Source organism: Colletotrichum tamarilloi, assembly GCF_030869305.1.
Source record: "Colletotrichum tamarilloi strain Tom-12 chromosome Unknown Scaffold_86.1, whole genome shotgun sequence".
In the NCBI taxonomy this organism is placed as follows: Eukaryota; Fungi; Ascomycota; class Sordariomycetes; order Glomerellales; family Glomerellaceae; genus Colletotrichum; species Colletotrichum tamarilloi.
This window is the reverse complement of record NW_026849469.1, coordinates 71,684-88,474: the sequence shown is the minus strand read 5'-3', so window position 1 is coordinate 88,474 and position 16,791 is coordinate 71,684. Positions and strand designations below refer to the sequence as shown.

The 16,791-nt window shown below is 54.2% G+C and overlaps 6 protein-coding genes across 6 annotated transcripts; 4 read left to right on the top strand and 2 right to left on the bottom strand.

Annotated features, from left to right (window-relative positions):
* Positions 1-520: 520 nt before the first annotated feature.
* On the top strand, positions 521-1,384 carry CTAM01_13002 (GDSL-like Lipase/Acylhydrolase; the record flags this gene model as incomplete). Its single annotated transcript, XM_060529007.1, has 1 exon — positions 521-1,384. One exon carries the CDS (start codon positions 521-523, stop codon positions 1,382-1,384), a length of 864 nt encoding a protein of 287 aa, XP_060376427.1.
* A 529-nt stretch (positions 1,385-1,913) lies between these two features.
* On the top strand, positions 1,914-3,069 carry CTAM01_13001 (uncharacterized protein; the record flags this gene model as incomplete). Its single annotated transcript, XM_060529006.1, has 2 exons — positions 1,914-2,233; positions 2,286-3,069. 2 exons carry the CDS (start codon positions 1,914-1,916, stop codon positions 3,067-3,069), a joined length of 1,104 nt encoding a protein of 367 aa, XP_060376426.1.
* A 1,001-nt stretch (positions 3,070-4,070) lies between these two features.
* On the bottom strand, positions 4,071-4,988 carry CTAM01_13000 (uncharacterized protein; the record flags this gene model as incomplete). Its single annotated transcript, XM_060529005.1, has 2 exons — positions 4,071-4,091; positions 4,515-4,988. 2 exons carry the CDS (start codon positions 4,986-4,988, stop codon positions 4,071-4,073), a joined length of 495 nt encoding a protein of 164 aa, XP_060376425.1.
* A 1,734-nt stretch (positions 4,989-6,722) lies between these two features.
* CTAM01_12999 (splicing factor 3A subunit 2) lies at positions 6,723-7,445 on the top strand (the record flags this gene model as incomplete). The annotated part of the gene is made up of 1 exon (XM_060529004.1): positions 6,723-7,445. The coding sequence occupies one exon, from the start codon at positions 6,723-6,725 to the stop codon at positions 7,443-7,445; it is 723 nt and encodes a 240-aa protein (XP_060376424.1).
* A 1,361-nt stretch (positions 7,446-8,806) lies between these two features.
* On the bottom strand, positions 8,807-10,929 carry CTAM01_12998 (serine/threonine-protein kinase cot-1; the record flags this gene model as incomplete). The annotated part of the gene is made up of 4 exons (XM_060529003.1): positions 8,807-9,122; positions 9,172-9,645; positions 9,698-10,198; positions 10,262-10,929. 4 exons carry the CDS (start codon positions 10,927-10,929, stop codon positions 8,807-8,809), a joined length of 1,959 nt encoding a protein of 652 aa, XP_060376423.1.
* Positions 10,930-15,041: 4,112 nt separating this feature from the next.
* CTAM01_12997 (uncharacterized protein) lies at positions 15,042-16,552 on the top strand (the record flags this gene model as incomplete). Its single annotated transcript, XM_060529002.1, has 2 exons — positions 15,042-15,071; positions 15,134-16,552. The coding sequence occupies 2 exons, from the start codon at positions 15,042-15,044 to the stop codon at positions 16,550-16,552; spliced, it is 1,449 nt and encodes a 482-aa protein (XP_060376422.1).
* Between the last annotated feature and the right edge of the window lie 239 nt (positions 16,553-16,791).

Below are 16,791 nucleotides of genomic sequence, written 5' to 3'. Positions count from 1 at the left end.
TGCTCCTCTAAAGTCTCCCCTCCGTCATCCTTGTCCGACCACCCCCGCGTCCTTGCACGCCTTAGTGTCACACACCCCCTCCCCCCTTCTTCTTCCCGCCCACCTCACTTTTCCGAACACGGCATTGGTCCAATGAACATCGCAATGAGCCGTCTGATCCTTCCGAAGGGGGTTGTTTCTCAATGAACTAGAGCTTGCAGTGTGCAGCTTCGCACAGCGCAAAGAGAAGCAAGGCAAGCTGGCAAAGCAAGGTACCGAGTCGCACCAAGGGGGTGTCCTTGCCACAAGATGATCCGTTTCCCAGCCTATGTGAGCTTATTTCCTTGGCTCTGGGTATCCGATCCTTTCACTCGGGCATCTTGTATACTTATTTAACCTCTCTGCTGCCCATGCGTCTCATCGTGAACCCGCGTCTGTAGTGTCTCATCGTAGCAGTCGTATACCTCACTCATCTCACTCACACCTAGAAACACCTCACGCTGCTGTTAATCACTTGAGCATCAGACATCTCACCACCATCATGTACTCAAACGTCTTCCTCCTCCGGTGGGCAGCCACATTATTGGCGTCAACCTCTGCTGGTAAGTTCATCTTCCATAATACCCCAGATTTTTACTCTAAATCTTCAACGGCATCACTAACCCACTCAAATGTCTACGCCGCCCCCGCGCAGCAATCCCCGGCACTACACCCAAGAGCCGACTTCAACATCCTCGTCGGCGGCAACGTCTCCCTCCGCCTCATGCCCCTCGGCGCCTCAATCACCTACGGCCTCACCTCCTCAGACGGCAACGGCTATCGCAAGGTCCTTCGCGACCTCCTCGTCGCCGACGGGAACCCCGTCGACATGGTCGGCAACCACCCCAACGGCACAATGGAAGACAACGACAACGAGGGCTGGTCCGGCTTCCGCATCGAGCAGGTTCTCGCGAAGGCCAAGATCTCCGTCCCCGAGACGCTCCCGAACCTGGTTCTCATCAACGCCGGCACAAATGACTGCGCGCAGAGCTATGACACGGATAACGCGCACGTTCGCATGCTCGAGATGATGAACTATATCTGGGACACCTCCAAGCGCGCCACAATCGTCCTCTCTACCCTCCTCGTGAACGGGAACAACAACACGGAGGCGTGCGTCCTCAAGGTCAACGAGCAGTACAAGACACTAGCCTCGGAGCAGCAGGCGATTTCCAAGAAGGTCGTCCTCGTGGATATGCACTCCGACAAGGGCCCGCTCAAGAGCGATCTCGTTGATGGCACGCACCCCAGCGACGCGGGCTACGCAAAGATGGCGCACATCTGGTTCGATGGCATCAAGGACGCTGCGTCGCGCGGCTGGCTCGAGTCCCCTCAGCCTCTGCCTGAAAGCAAGAGGTCCGAATGACTCAGAAAGATTGCGCCGCTGCTTTACATCGTGTTCCGCTTTGCCGGATCCCCAGAGCCGTCGAGCTCATAATGCACACACCATAGAACAAGGCAAGGACAGGAGGGGAATCGCATGATACAACTGTGATGTTACTGCATCATCGCTCTACAAGGTAATTAGCAATTCATCAAAACGGCGTTCAGGTTGGGCCACAAAAGGCATGGAGGATACTTTTTACTTTCAATCTTCAGACAAATCACATAAAATTCAATCGACTCAATTGTCGATGAGCTAGCCAATGAGACCCATCAAGTGAGATGCTATGACTTTTCTTACCGAGGGAACACAGTAGCTTCCCGAGGATGGAAACGGGTACAACTTCAGATGAGTTGCGTCGATCAGCTGATCGCCGGGATCCACGGTGAGATTAACCTCAGGATGACTCCGCTCGGGTCCGGTACGATCAACCGCAGACTCCATTCTCTCATCACCAAATACTTCATCGCATCTCCAATCATCAAAAAAAAAAAAAAAAAATATAGCCATCATGTCTCGGCCAGTGTTCGCCGCCGTGTTCCTCTCCATCTTCTATCTAGCCAAGGTCGCAATCTACGACCTCTCCGTAACCAATGGCCTCATGGACTCCACAGAGTCGGCCCTTGCCGGAGAGCCGATTACGTTCACCACGTTGAAGCCGCTGGACAGCCTACTCACTATGCTCGTCCGGTTCTTCAAGCCCATCCTTGACGGCAATGACCCGAATCTTACCTTGTTCTCAATCTTCATGGCTGGCCAACTTCTCGCCGTGCATGTTCTCATTCAAGTTGAAGGTCTGAGAGCCGGAAACCGAGAAAGACTGGTCTCCTAGTGAGTTCGTCCTTGACAACCTCGGTAGAAGCCAACCCTAACAAGTGAACAGCACGACCTCCTGGGGAATGCTCTGGCAACTCATGACCTTCGGCGCCACTCTACCGCTCTATTTCCTCGCATACCTCTACACCTCCCCGATCCCAGGGTCCTTAACACCAGACGAACTCGCAGCCGCAATCTCCATCGACCCAGTCCAAGCTCGCGCGGTCATCGGCTCCCTCACCTTTGGCGCCTTCATCCCAACGCTCCTCGCAGCGCTCCCGAGCCCCAGTATCATCGCTCCGCGCACCCAGGAGATCCTCCTCGCTGTCTGGCAGGCCTTCCCCCTCTGGTCCGACATCTGGCAGTTGATCTTTGCCCAACTCATCAGCGCTCTTGGCGTGGTCTCTTCAGCCGCAAAGTCGAGGCCGCAGACGAAGATCAATGACTTTCGCAGGATCTACACTTACGCCCTGTCTGTTGTTGCCGTCACGACCTACGGCGTCATCGGTTATGTCTTCTGGAAGGCTGACTGGGCTTTGGAGACCGCTATCGAGGCGATGGTGCAGATTCTTCGGCCTACTTCGCCGTGGTCCCAGGTGAAGATGGTGTCGTTAGAGAAGGGGATCTTGGATTTGCTGCAGTGGGACACGTACTGCGCTTCCTTGGCGACGTGGAGCTGGATTGCCTACTTGGCGTATGAGACGAAGGGCCTTGGACAGGTTGTGATGGACTTGGGGAAGTTGGTCATGTGGAGTGCCGTCGTTGGACCTGGCGGAGCGGCGCTGGCTGTCATGTGGGGGAGGGATGTCGGGGCTATCAGGAAGGCGGCTGGAAAGAAGAACACCGGATGAGGTCTTAGCTTGTACGTGTTCAAGACGACATAATATCGGTTCTGATTGATCGAACTGAAAACTTCTTTGGATGAGAATGTCATACATTTGACCTTCCTCAAGGCGCTATCATAGATGTTGTGAGGTCATCGAATCATGCAAGTCCCCCCATCTAAATCGGGCGTTGAATATGAAAAGCATATATCTGTAACAAATCTATAAGACTCTAAGCCTGACTAGCCTTGTCAGGACCTCTCCTCTCCATCCGCATGAACTGAAGTGTCTGGTTTCGTTCTCTCAGTACCTTTCAGTGTTGCCGCCTCCTTAGGATTTCGATCTAGCAATTGCTTCAAACCCGGGCGGCATGTGCTTTTGAAGGGCCGGTATCATTCCCTCTGATTCAAACTTTTAGCTGCACTGATTTTGGAAGAGAGTTTGGAGTAAAAGTCAACGAGAAACACAAGTAGAGTACTCACCGAAAAATACGTAACAGAAGTCGATGATTACCGGAAGCCAGGTCGTCAAAGCCACAATTTGGCCAAAACTCCATTCAAGTTGCGGATCACCCGCCGCGCCGCCGTTGATAGTCTGTCTGCGAAAGTCAAAGAACATACCAAGCGTCGCCAGCATCAAGCTTACCAAAATCACTTGCGATACAAATATTTGGACTGCTAGGACTCGAGCCGATATCGGTTCGTTCTTCTTAGTTGTTCGAGTCAACTTTAGCCCTTCCTCTTGCAACTCCCGAGCATCATGCTGTTCTTCATCCACGACTGTTTGATCCGGCAGCTGTTCTCCTGATCCCACCTTTGGGGCAGATGCCTGCTCATCCTGACGAACTGCCAACCTGCTCCTATCTCTAGCTGACAAAGCAGTCAACCAGCACACACCCATCACGGGTATGGTGACATAGATCGAAACCTTGAGAAATTCTCTTACTGCCCGATTACTTCTGAGTGGGTCCTGAAGCAATTTGTTGACATCGTCGGGCAGTGTATTGCTGTAGGTGACTGCTAAAGTATTTATTGCCACGAGAAGCGGCGCTAAGACAGGGATAGCGGCTAGATTCAGCAAACGTCGATGTCTTCCTGGTTCCAGGAGCATCAAGCTAGCGATTGTTGTCGCCTGAATACTGTATAGTGACGCTAGCGTCGAGAGACTCAAATCGTATACGGTGAGATCTCCACCAGCAATCCATTGGTTTATTTGTTCGCGTGTTCTATTGCCTGAACCAGCTGCAGCGAGACGGACGGAGGCGATGGAAATGCCGAGACTCAGTAGAACAGAGCTCCAATAGAATTCCGGCAAGGTAACTTTGTAAGCATTTGTGAGATTCTGGTAGATATTCCACCTCGTCGGGAGTGGCGGAACGGGGCCATTGAAATACTCCGCAACTTGTGCAGCCAAAAAGCCAGAAATGAGCAAAGCCTCGATGAAAAAAGTAATCATGACCTACACATACACACATATGACTTAGCTTCAAGTGAGGTGTAGGGCTTGTTCTTCGAGCTTACTCCAACGCCTGCAATATCAGCGTTGCCTTTTATCCCAAGGGATGAGCGCAACTCGCCGATGCAAGTCATGTTTGCAGATTTGTCGAGCTCTGCCCTGACTTGGTCTCTGAAGTTCAAAGCACTCAAGCAGGTCGTATCGCAAGTTGGATCAGATGCATTCAGTCCGCAGCCAGCCAGGTACCAGGACGCTATCTGCAGAGGCGTGCCGATATTATATTCTCTCAAGCGCGGATGACTGGCTAGCACGGAGGACTTAGCCAGACTAACCAGGGCATTGATATTGATGGCGCAAAAGTCCAAGTCCGGAGAGGTGCGGACGATGCTGTGTGCAAAGTCTCCGAACAGCACACAGTCGGTGGTGACATTCCATAACAAGTCGATCCGTGGTGGGTTAGGCCACCAAAGAGAAGTGATGTTGCGACTCATGGCGTTCGTTTGTATAAGGTATAATATACTCAAGGTTCGCAATTTGTTGGTAAATACAGCAGAGAAGAACAAGGCGTAGATAGGGTAGAGAAGCAGGACCGAGAAGGATTATAACGAAGAGGTATCGAGAAGGGGCATTAAGATGCAGGACTATGTGTGATGATGATGATGAAGGAGTATGAAGAATGTCGATATATGTCCGTATAGATGTGTCGAATACGAGCAAGAGAAACGGAGTGAGATCATGCGATATTTTCCCAGCCGCGGCCCACGGAATCACGAAGGTTCGACGTGGACAGTAATGGCGCGTGTGCTTGAGAATCATGGAAGGATATATAGCGAACCTGCCTCTTCCAGCACATCAGGTCTAGTTGCACCTTGTATGGGAAGTCATTGCCTTAAGACCACTTCAATCTGACGTCGCATCAGACCAGCCATGGATTCCATAGGAGGGTTGGTTTGCAGGTACAAACTGCCCACACTTGTCAGGCGTAGACCAGGGTCCAGAGGCACCGCCCAGGGGCGAGGTAAGCCACGCTCGAGACTGCCATCCATGTATGTTGTGCAGCTTGAAAGATTGGCGCCGGCGACGTTTTGAGTGAACAGAACGCGGTATTGCAGTGGCTGAAGTTGTTCAGCTCTCAAACGGCGGCGCTGCCGATGATTGGGCTTCGAAGCCTGATTCTGATAGCCTGTCGGGATCGTGCATGGGGATCTCCCCACGTCAGCCAATTAATCTGTATCCTCCATGGCAGGAAGCAAGTTACACCGGAACAGGCAACGTAAGCTCGTGAACGCGCACGCCTTCGACAGGCTTTGGTACCGACAATCGGTGCGCCACCCGGGCATAGGGCGAGGACAGCCACTCCTGCCCAGCTCATTGCGTGCCGTGAGGAATTGGCAATGCTAAAGATTCTCCAGACCGGGTCTTTTATAGCCTTCCCTCAGAATATCAACGCAAGAAACCCGTTCCCCCCTGTCGAAAGTGCATACCGGCTGGCTACGCAGCAGCAAATCAGGCTCTCGGCTCCCACATGCGCCTCATCCATCCACCTTGGCAATACGGCATGGCCCTGCCTACAAGGCCAGTACGAACAGAAAACAGACATCTGGTACCTCTTCCTTCAAGTTACGTTATTGTCAAAAAGACAAAAGATGAGTTGAGGACGGCCCGACTCGAACGGACAGCCTTCTGGACTGGAATCAGATACGCTACCATTGCGCCACGCCCCCGAATTGTTGAAGAATAGAGCCCTCGATCGAATAAGTTGAGCGGAAAGCCAGCATTCTGGATGTTCCGGGAGGGAAATATCGACAAAGGGGTGCGGGAAGTGTGATGGTTGTTGGAAGTTGGAAGTTGGTGTAAGTGGACGTGGGCCGTGTGAAGTTGTGAACTTGTGGGAGCTGACCGGGCTCACCGACGCACGGGCCATATCAAATTGGCCGGAGAATCTTTGACTCCGCTTTGGTGTCGGATTCACCGAGGTGAACACGAGTGGACCTTTACTTTTCGCGACTCCAAGCTCTTGTCGGTTGAGTTGCTTCCAGCCTTCCAAACTGGTCCTTCCACAACCAGACCACCGCCCTTTCTACACCACTACAATCAACTCCCCAAGGGAAGCGCTTTCTTCCCACAGCGGAAAAGGTCTACCTCGAAAATCCTTAACTCAACCACCAAAACCCCACGACCAACCCTCTCCTCATCGCAAACACCTCCCCAAATACATTCTCAAGATGGACTACCAAAACCGCGCCGGCTCCAAATTCGGCGGCGGCGGCGTAGCCTCCTTCAGCGCAACAAACGCAGACCGCCGCGAACGCCTCCGCAAGCTCGCCCTCGAAACAATCGACCTCGACAAGGACCCCTACTTCTTCAAAAACCACGTCGGCTCCTTCGAGTGCCGCCTCTGCCTCACCGTCCACCAAAACGACGGCTCCTACCTCGCCCACACCCAGGGCAAAAAGCACCAGACCAACCTCGCCCGCCGCGCCGCCCGCGAACAGAAAGAGGGGAAACAAAACATCGACCCGGCGACCGGGTTACCCGTCGGCGTCGTCGGCGCCGGCTTCGGCGCGGGAGGCGCGAGGCGGAATCTGATCAAGATTGGGCGGCCGGGGTACAAGATTACAAAGATTCGCGATCCGATCACGCGTCAGCAGGGGCTGCTATTTCAGCTTCAGTACCCGGACATCGCGCCCGACGTGGAGCCCAAGTGGCAGGTCATGAACGCCTTCACGCAGCGCATCGAGGAGCCGGATAAGAATTTCCAGTACCTCCTGGTGGCGGCGGAGCCGTACGAGACGTGCGGGTTCAAGATCCCCGCGCGCGAGCTGGATAAGCGCGACGATAAGCAGTTTAGCTTTTGGGATCCCGATGCGAAGGAGTATTGGCTGCAGGTCATGTTCATGTCGGAGCGCGAGGAGAGGTATGTTGCGGCGCCTGGTACGAGGAGGTGAAGTGGTGGGAAGGGAACAGCTGCGTTGTTGTTCGCGGAAAGGGTGTTAGAAAAGGCTGTATAAAACGACATGACGGGAGGGGTTTCTGCGGCATACCACGAAGGCAGTTCTGCTTCGCTCAGATACAGGATTCACCAGGAGACTATCTCTCATAGTGATCAGGGTTCGTGCCTCGGCCAGCATTGAAGCAAACGGTTGTTATCTGGGTCAACTTGGTCAGCAGTGGCCCACATGGCCCTATTCCAGTGACATCAGGGGGTGTCATACCACGGCGTTGGGCGTGGGTAATTCGAGAGAGGGAATTGTTTGTAAGACTTGCTTTTGCTTATCAGGCCCCCGGGCAAGGGAATAGAAGAGCTGACATGAACCTTCAGGAGAGGTTTCGACGTGGCACTGGGCCATGGAGTTCAGCAAAAAGCTTTGGCTTCATAAGTTACATTCAGAGATTCCTACGAAGGCATCCTATTCAACAAGTACCAATAGTAAGACAAAACAGACAGAATGTAGACCCATCAACAATGAATGTAATCTGACCACAGGTCACTTCTATCAAATAGTGCAAAGTTCGGCTCCTGACAGAGGCTTATACAGAAACTTGATGTGGTCCTTCAAGACACTGGGAGAGGAAGAGGCGTCTAGCACTTCCTAGACGGTGGACCTGCAGTGTGGTTTTCGCCTGTGCCCAATCGGATTGAAAGAATGGTGAGAAGTTCGTGGCCAAACAACCTACGTAACTTACTCAAAGACAGTATACACTTGAAGATGTACCGTCTATAGCCACCAGAGGCCGACAATAAAAGCATCACAAACATTATGAACCATCAAGTCCCAAGTCTTGTTCTCAAATGCATCGTCTGGATTGCATCTATCACTTCACTGTTGCCAGTCGTCCTCATGACTCTCTGAATCCCAGTGTCATCCATCACTGATAGATCCAGCATTACCAGTACATCCTGACATCCCCTCCTCACGCTGCCCCCTACTATCCGTCTTCTTCATCATGTTTCTCATAATGAAAACTCTAGTGATCCGCGGCCGTCTCGACTACATACCCCCTTGAAAGACATCTCGTTTTCACCCTCCCATCTACATGATTTGTGCGACTTGGTGTCTTTGATGCGAGTAAACGCCCTGTATGCAGTGATTGAAAACAAAAAACAACGGTAAATGCAAATCTTGTAAGACAAGAATCTGGGTGTATTGGTTTGGCAGTAGGCAAAATGGAGTCGCCAGCGAATCACTGATAGGTATTCTCTTGGTCCTCCGAATCTCCGCGTCTTGCTCGGCATGATATCGGTACACCCCGGGATCGGGATACAAGTCGCAATAAGCTGGCCACCAAAACAATGCGTTTGTCGCGCTTATCGGAAGTTGTTGTCGAACCGCTTGAAGGTGTATCCAATGAAGGGCAAGCTCATCTCGGGAGACTCCTCGACCACCGCTGGCACACCCGAGCGGGCTTGCTGAACGGCCTGAGCCTTGAGAATCGTGGCGTTATCAGTCTGATCAATCTCATCGGTCGGGAAGTACGTGGTATCGATGGCTGAAGTCAAGCGAGGCTCGAAAGGAGCTCTGATGCGACGCAGGCTATCGAACTCAACTCCTCTGAAGAATGAGTGCTGCTTGATTTCGTGGGCGCCCGAGCGACCCAAGCGGTTCTCTGTGTTACAGATCAAGCTGACCCATATTAGTACCCTGAAATGCCTCTGTTCTGAGACTTACTCACCTTCTAATCAGGTTCTCGGCTTCCACACCAAGCTGGATATCATCAGGGAAGTACAGCGTTTGTCTCCAATTGACAATCTTGCGGTATGTGTCGTGGCTGTCCTCGGCGCAGAAAGGAGGCCATCCAACCAAGCACTCAAACATAATGGTGCCCAGGGACCACCAATCGCAGTCAAAGGTGTAGCCGTGACCTGTGAAGATCTCGGGAGCGATGTAATCGGGCGTTCCGACGGTGGAATAGGCCATCAGTCTTCTCGACCGTCGCCAGTCGTTGATCTGGGATCTGTTGCTGACGGTAAGGTTGATCTGGTCAATGGCAACAGAGTTACGGTCGCGCGGTTTGTTAGATCGGCCCTGCAGCAGCTGTTGGTAGTAGTTGTTGTCGTGCAAGCGGTTGAAACCGGTCGAGAGTCCGAAATCGGTAAGCTTGACGTGACCTCCGCGGTCCAGTAGAATATTATCGGGTTTGATATCACTGGGCCTGTCAGCTTCGCGGGCTCTGAGCTTACCGACAACATTTGACTTACCGATGAATGAAGCCCAGCTTGTGGACTGCCTCAATCGCAAGCACGATCTCGGCAATGTAGAAGCGCGTAATGTCTTCAGAGAAGATTTCGTACTTGATCAGCATGGTCATCAAGTCACCTCCGGGCAAGAACTCCATCAACATGTACAGGAAGTAAGAGTCCTGGAAAGTCGTAAAGAGCTTGACGACCCAGGGACTGTCTGACTCGGCCAAGATATCTCTCTCGGAACGGACGTGGGCAAGTTGGTCCTTCTTGAACATCTCGGTCTTTATCAGAGACTTCATGGCGTACACCTTGCCATCATTCTTCTTCTGGACCAGCTTGACTTCTCCGAAAGCACCCTTGCCGATGATCTTGATGGTGTTGTAGTTCTCGGGCTTGTCCTTGGTTCGTAGGAATCGCAGGTATTGACCCTCCTTGCGACCGGCCGTGGACCAAATCTGCTCGCGCCTTTGCTGGCTCTGGCCAGGCTCGGAAAGCTTCACCTCCATCTCGGATTGTCTGTGTAACGAGAGATTAGCACGTGGCTGCTTTCGAGCTGGCAAGTCTTTGTCCTGCACTCACCTCTGGTTGCGTTCTCTAGCACGCTTGACGCTGTCCTTGAAGAAATCGGATGCCAATTGGGTACACTTCTTCTGGTTGTTGTTGGCGTTCGGGCCGTACTTCTCGTAGAGTCGCTCAGGAGCAGGAGCAAAGACCTCGACGGGAGCTGCCTGCTGGTTCGGCATCGGCGGCGTCGCATAGTGTCCGTAACCCTGAGGCGTCTGTCCCGAGGCACCGGCAGTGCGAGGTCTTTGAGCGGGCGAGGGCCCACGGGAACCGTAGGGCGACGCCCGAGCAGCGCCGCCTAGGTTTTGGTGAGAGAATTGGTGGGCGAGACCGACATTGGGATCATTGGTCCCCGGGGTGTTGGATCGAGGCTGATAGCCCGCGTTGTAGTCGCCGTGGCCCTGGGGAGGATATTGGCCCTGCTGCTGGCTCGGGTGGAAGTAGCCCTGTTGAGCATAACCGGTCGCATACTGCTGTTGCTGCTGCTGCCCCGGGTGTTGCTGCTGTTGGTGCTGCATACCGCCGGCTTGTTGGTGGTGCTGCTGCTGCTGTTGGCCTTGGTGAGGGAAGACGGGCTGAGGAAAGGTAGAAGGCGTGGTGGGATATTGTCGGTCGCCGCCGGGACCCAGACGATCGTTTTGGTTACCGATGTTGAGGTAGAGACGGTTATTATTACCCTCCATTGTGTAGAAGTTTCGTCTTGACTCGGGGGGGCACGTCGTGTGCGGGTAGGGGTTGGTAGTTGCGCAGGCTGTGCGGGCGACTAGCAAAGTGGCAGTTTAATTGACAGTGCTATGGGCGAGCGGACCGTGGAAGTGAGGCAACGACTAGAGTGGTAGACGGCGGGGAGGCTGCTAAAGGAGATGGGAAGGTTGCAGCCGCAGTGCGCAGGGTCAAGGCGGGTGGTTGGATGGATTGGGGTCGTTCCCCGGGGCGGAAGTCGAGAAGAATAGATTGCGGTGGGCGGGTGAGTGGATGGGAGGTCCTCGCAACCCACTGGAACTTGATGAATGGTAAGTGCGTGCCCTAGTGAGTGAGAGGATAGGCCAGGGATGGGGGGAAACGTAAGGTCGGTAAGGCAGGACAGGACGTGAAGATTATGATATCTGGAGGTTGGAGTATCACCACATACCTTGGCAAGTTGAGTGAGTGTAGTGTAAAGGCGGTCGAGGAAGCTAGTTTGTCTATCCGTATGCTCACCAGCAAAAAAAAAAAGGGGTGGGAGGCGAGGATTTGTTGATAGGGCGCTTGCCGATGGAGCAAAAAGGTGCAAAGGTGGCGTAGAGGGGCTTGATGCTCCAAGGGGTGGAATTTCCCCGGTGCCAACAGTGCAGGGCGAGAACAAGGACTACCGGGCAGAGCTAGGAAGCTAGCTATGTGTAGTCGGTGTATACAGGTAACAGGAGGCGATAGGTTGAAGCACCTTGTGGCTTGAGCGAGGTGAGGAAAGGCAAAGCTGGCAGACGTCGAGGTGTCGAGGAGGGACGGGAGAGAGAGAAAGAGGTTCAAGTCACGAGACCGACAGGATAGCTGATGTTGGGCGAGGCACTCGGTAAGGTACCTAAGGTATTGGGTGCGTATGGAACAACGTGGTTTTTGGTGTTTGGTATTTTAGAATGTACTCTGTACTTTGCTCTCAGCACGCACACGAGGAGGCGGTCGAGGACTTGGTACAAAGGAGGCACGAATAGGCTGATTCCAAGGTTTGAGGAGGCCTTGGGATTTGGGGTCGGTCTGAGAATGGGAGGGGAGGGGGAAGAAGGAGGGGTGATGATGGGGTGCACACTGCACAGAGGGACGGACACCTGCGAAGCGGCCCCGGCAGTGAGGTGGAGCAGAGTCATGGTGCAGGAAGGACTTCTTCCATTGCAAAGGCAGGAGTTGGTCGAGGGAGGTAGCAGGTACCTTCCGCTGTGAACCATTACTTAGGTATCCGAGGTACTGTGTAAACCTTGAATGGAAGGAAGGAATGCAATTGGGTTCAACGTCAGTGTCGTAGGATGTTCCTTCCCTTCCCTTTTTAAGGAAGGTACAATAGTTAAGGGAAGCAAGGTATGCAGCCCGTCGCAGCAAGAAAAAGGGCAAGACCAGACGGGGTGACGGGAAGGGACCTCCTGAAGAGAAACCACGCCGCACCTGCCACGAGCAACACACTACTACGTACAAATTTACACTACCAGCACCTGAGGCGAGGCGGGGATCTGAGAACTCAGGGGAGGCACTTGGGGGGCGGCGCCGCGGCCTTGAAAGTCGAGGGGCCTCGCTGGACCCCAAGTACCCCTGAGATTCAGCCAATGCCGAGCTGTGAGTGGCCGATGAGCGGGGTGAGGTGGGGTCGGAGCTGCATCCACTGGGATTCTGGATATGCCTCCGCCGCACCTCCTCCACTTGGAGGTTTGGCATCTGGCCTTATGCCTTGCGAGGATGACACTTGCTACTTTGTACACTCCCTAGCAGTCTAGACACCTTACTGTTTACTTCGATCGTGGATGTGCATCGCTTACACTCTCAACACGCTGGTAAATACGGATAGGAACCAATGCTATGCACTGTCTACAGCTTGCTGCATTGCATTTCTAGCTCCTTCCCAAACATCCCCATCATCGGCCGTGACCCACAAAGCGTGCGGGGCGGCGAACCACAACGAGGAAGGAGGGGCGCGGACGATGTACTAAGCAATTGGCAGGAGACCGCCGACATGTACCTCGCCTTACTCTGTACTATGGAAAGTTACTTGCACCTCGACGACTCGCTTATTCTCCCCCTTTCACCGACTCTTGGATTCCATCTTGATGCTGCAGACTCAACGTCCAATTCGACATCATCGTATGCCATGGATCATGGAACTCGGCCCGCCAACGTATCGGGCCCTGGATGCTTCAGCTAGCCCCCGGAGCTGAAGCTCTAATCCGACTCACTCGACTCAGTCATTGACTTTCCCCCGGGGACCTCGACTACCCAGCGGAAACTCTGTTACGACTACCGCCTCTCAAGCCTCTGTTTCCGAATCGTCTCTCACCTTTTAACCTCAGTCTTCAAATGACCGCCCCTCTTCACCGGGAAACAGACATACCACATGAGACCTTCACTGAGATCCAGCAGTCACTTGATACTACCCATCGAATCTTAGGTACTAAAGTGCCACCGCCATCTTCAGTCTCCGTCTCCGCGATTGGCTTTTCACTTCTCCCCGTGCAACATCGTTCCGGCATCTCGCCAATTCCCTTCTCCAACCGGAGCACGTCAAGTGCCTTGCCGCAAGGTTACTTGGGTATCAACCGGACGCAGACAGCCTAACCTGAAAGTTCGGATTATTTCTCTACGTCTCTGAATGGCCATACCGTTTAGCCCTTCGGAAAGCTCAAGCGGTCGCATCACTTACGCATCCTGCCCGCCTAATCCACAAGCATGGCTATCCCTTCCATCTAGTTCATCTCTCCCGTCGCCATCTCGTCTCGCCCGCATCCGCACGTCACTTGGTCCCTAGGCTCCAACAGGGGTTCTCTTATGGCCAAAGACAAAGAAGAAATTCTACTGTATTCGACCCCCCACTGAAGTGTGCCAACTGCCAACTGATTCCTGATCGAGCGGTCCGGCGGCGGCGGCGGCGTCGTCGTCTTCTACCATACCCACCCAGCCCAACAGCCTGGCTCACGCTCGGCATCGGCACGAGGCATCGTCGGCCGTGTACAGCCGCCGTGAGACATGACTCTAGCAATAAATAGCATATTGAACGCCTGCCGCCCCGCTCTCATCCGCTCCAAATCGTATACGATTGTCACACCCGCCACAGGAACAAGCTCACAAGCTCACAAGCTCATCCGTGGCACATGGCAGCGTTACACTCTTCGTCGTCGTATGCATGGCATGGCATTCCTGCTCTTCTATCCTCGATGCCGCGGTCTGGTGCATGTCACCAGCATCCTGGCGAGCTTGGCACCGTCTCTGTCTATCGATTACGCCGTGTTCCCCTTCACAGCACCACCACGTTCAACCTCGTATGGCGTAATCTCGTGAGCAGCACAGGAGGAATCAACAAGCCTAAGGCACCGCCACACGTTATGCTCTCGGTTGGGATGACGAAGCTCTTGGTCGGAGGACGGCCGCCAGGCTCAAGTGATGCCCTGTGCCTGTATCAGGTTTACCTAGTGATCCATGATTGAGCTCCATGCTCGCTGCCATCGTCGCCCAATAACCACGGCCCGACGACGCCCCATCCGCCATGCAGCTGCCTGCCATCGCTAGTTTTGGGCTGTCATTGTGCAATAAGTCGATCATGCATCAGGATCTGCCACTGTTCTTCGGGGATCGCTAGACAACTGGTCCAACGTGGGTCTCGGTGTAGCACCCATCACATGGGCAGTCAATTACCGGAATCAGGATCTAAGCGGACAATATGGAAAGGAATTCCCTACACCAAATCAGGCGAATATGAAGTTCATCTTGAACTTAGTGGTGTACCTGACTTTGATGGTAAAAGAGGAGGCTCTGGAGAGGAAGATGCCGTGACAGCTCGCTCGGTACGTCTCTCGGGGCACTATTCCATTTATGGCAGGCGGTCAGTTTTCAGTCCGCACTATGCCGTTTAGGGACAGATAGGTCCGATAATTCGGCGAAGCTCTTATCGCGACTAAAATTTCCAAAAACCTCACCTCAGTTCTCCTGGCCTGAGGTAGGACAGGGCATTTTGAGGCATTGCGAGCCACCGTTTTCATAGTCGCATTCTCAGTGCGACACCAGATCGCCTTACACGAAAACTTCTAAATACTTTCACCCCCCCTAATATACACTCATAATGGCGGACTCGAACCCCACGCCGCCCGAGGTAAGCATCCAGCGGTCCCCATTATCATCACGAACCTCAAAACTGACAATGGCATCTCCCAGGCGGCCCCGAAAGCACCCACTGCTACCGCTGCGACAACAACCACAACAACAGCCACCTCCGCCGCAGAAGGCTACAAAGCCGCGAAACCGAATCCAGTCTGGCAAATGATGGGCCTCCGCGGCCCTCCCAAACGCCTACCCTCACGCAACTGGCTCATCTTCCTCTCCCTCACAGGCGCCATCTCCTCCGCCATCATCTACGACAAGCGCGAAAAGAAGCGTGCCACAGCCCGCTGGGCCGCCGCCGTCTCCCCGCTCGCCAGCGAACCTGTTACCGATCCCTCTCAGCTGCCGCGCAAACTCACCGTCATCCTCGCCTCCCCGCCCGGCGACGGCTTGCGCGTCGCGCAGGACCACTTCATCGAGTATGTCAAGCCCATCCTCGCCGCCTCGGGTCTGGATTGGGAATTTGTCCAGGGCCGGCAGCAGGGTGATGTCCGCGCTGCCGTAGCGGAGAAGATTCGGAGGCGCAGGAGCAGGGAGGAGAGGCCCGAGGTCGAGCTGCTCCCCACCGAGGAGAATATTCGCGACGCCATCCGCGCCAAGAACAACACACCCGAGTTCGAGGGTCCCGGAGGAGACATCGTTATCGGGCGTCACGCGTGGAAGGAGTACATTCGCGGCCTACACGAGGGCTGGCTCGGTCCCCTTGACCCGCCTCCCAAGCCCGAGGTAATTTCTACCCCTGAGCAGCCCGCAGCATCAGAAGCGACCTCAGATTCTACAGCAACAGAAGCAGAGGGCGGTGCCGTGGAAGCAGAAAAGAAGGAGGAAGAAAAGCCCAAGGAAGAAGAAAAGAAATCAGACCGCCCTCGCCAACCCGTTCCCTACAACACCACGGCAGACTACTCAGCCTCCCACCTCCCTCCCACTCTCCCCGCCGAATTCTCCCCCTCGGAACCGGTGCAATTCCCCCACCTCCTCGGCTTCGCCGGCACCTTCACCCGCATGGGCCGCTTCTTCAACCGCCGCCAGCTCGCAGACGACGTGGGCCGCCAAGTCGCAGCCGCCTGCTTCGCCCACGCCCGCGAATACCGCGACGCCGAACCCGAGACCGCCGCAGATGACTCCTCCGCCCCCACGCCGTACGAACAGCAGCGTGCCCTGGTGCATGAGGAACGCGATTGGGTCAAGTCCGTCTGGAAGCCCGTCGACGAGGCGACGGCCGACGAGGAGGAGAAGACCAAGGAGCGCATCTGGGCTTCGCCCATGGTCATTGATCCGCGTATCGCGCAGCGTATGCGGCGGTTTGAGATCCGGGCTGAGGATGAGGAGCGCGCAAAGGGGATCGTCATCCCCGAGACGCAGATTGAGGGCTGGATCAAGGGCACGCTGCGGTCGTTGGGCACGTGGGGGTGGAGTGTCGTCAAGGGGGAGGAGCGTAAGGGGCCCAATGTCGGAAACATTGACGACGAGTAAAGGACTCCCTCTCTGCCTCATTTCGTTTGGTTCTACATAACGAAGGAGAAGAGAAAGGAGACGATGTATAACTATCATGGCCACCACCCCACACAGCTCTAGAGAAAGCGACTGGGTAGTGGAGGGTTCACAGCATATTGTAATTCTAGCTTGATGTTTTTCATTCTGTTGCTTTTTCATGTATCTTCTTCCGTTTCGCTGCATGGACTGGAGCGCGGGAGGTTATCATAGACTATGGG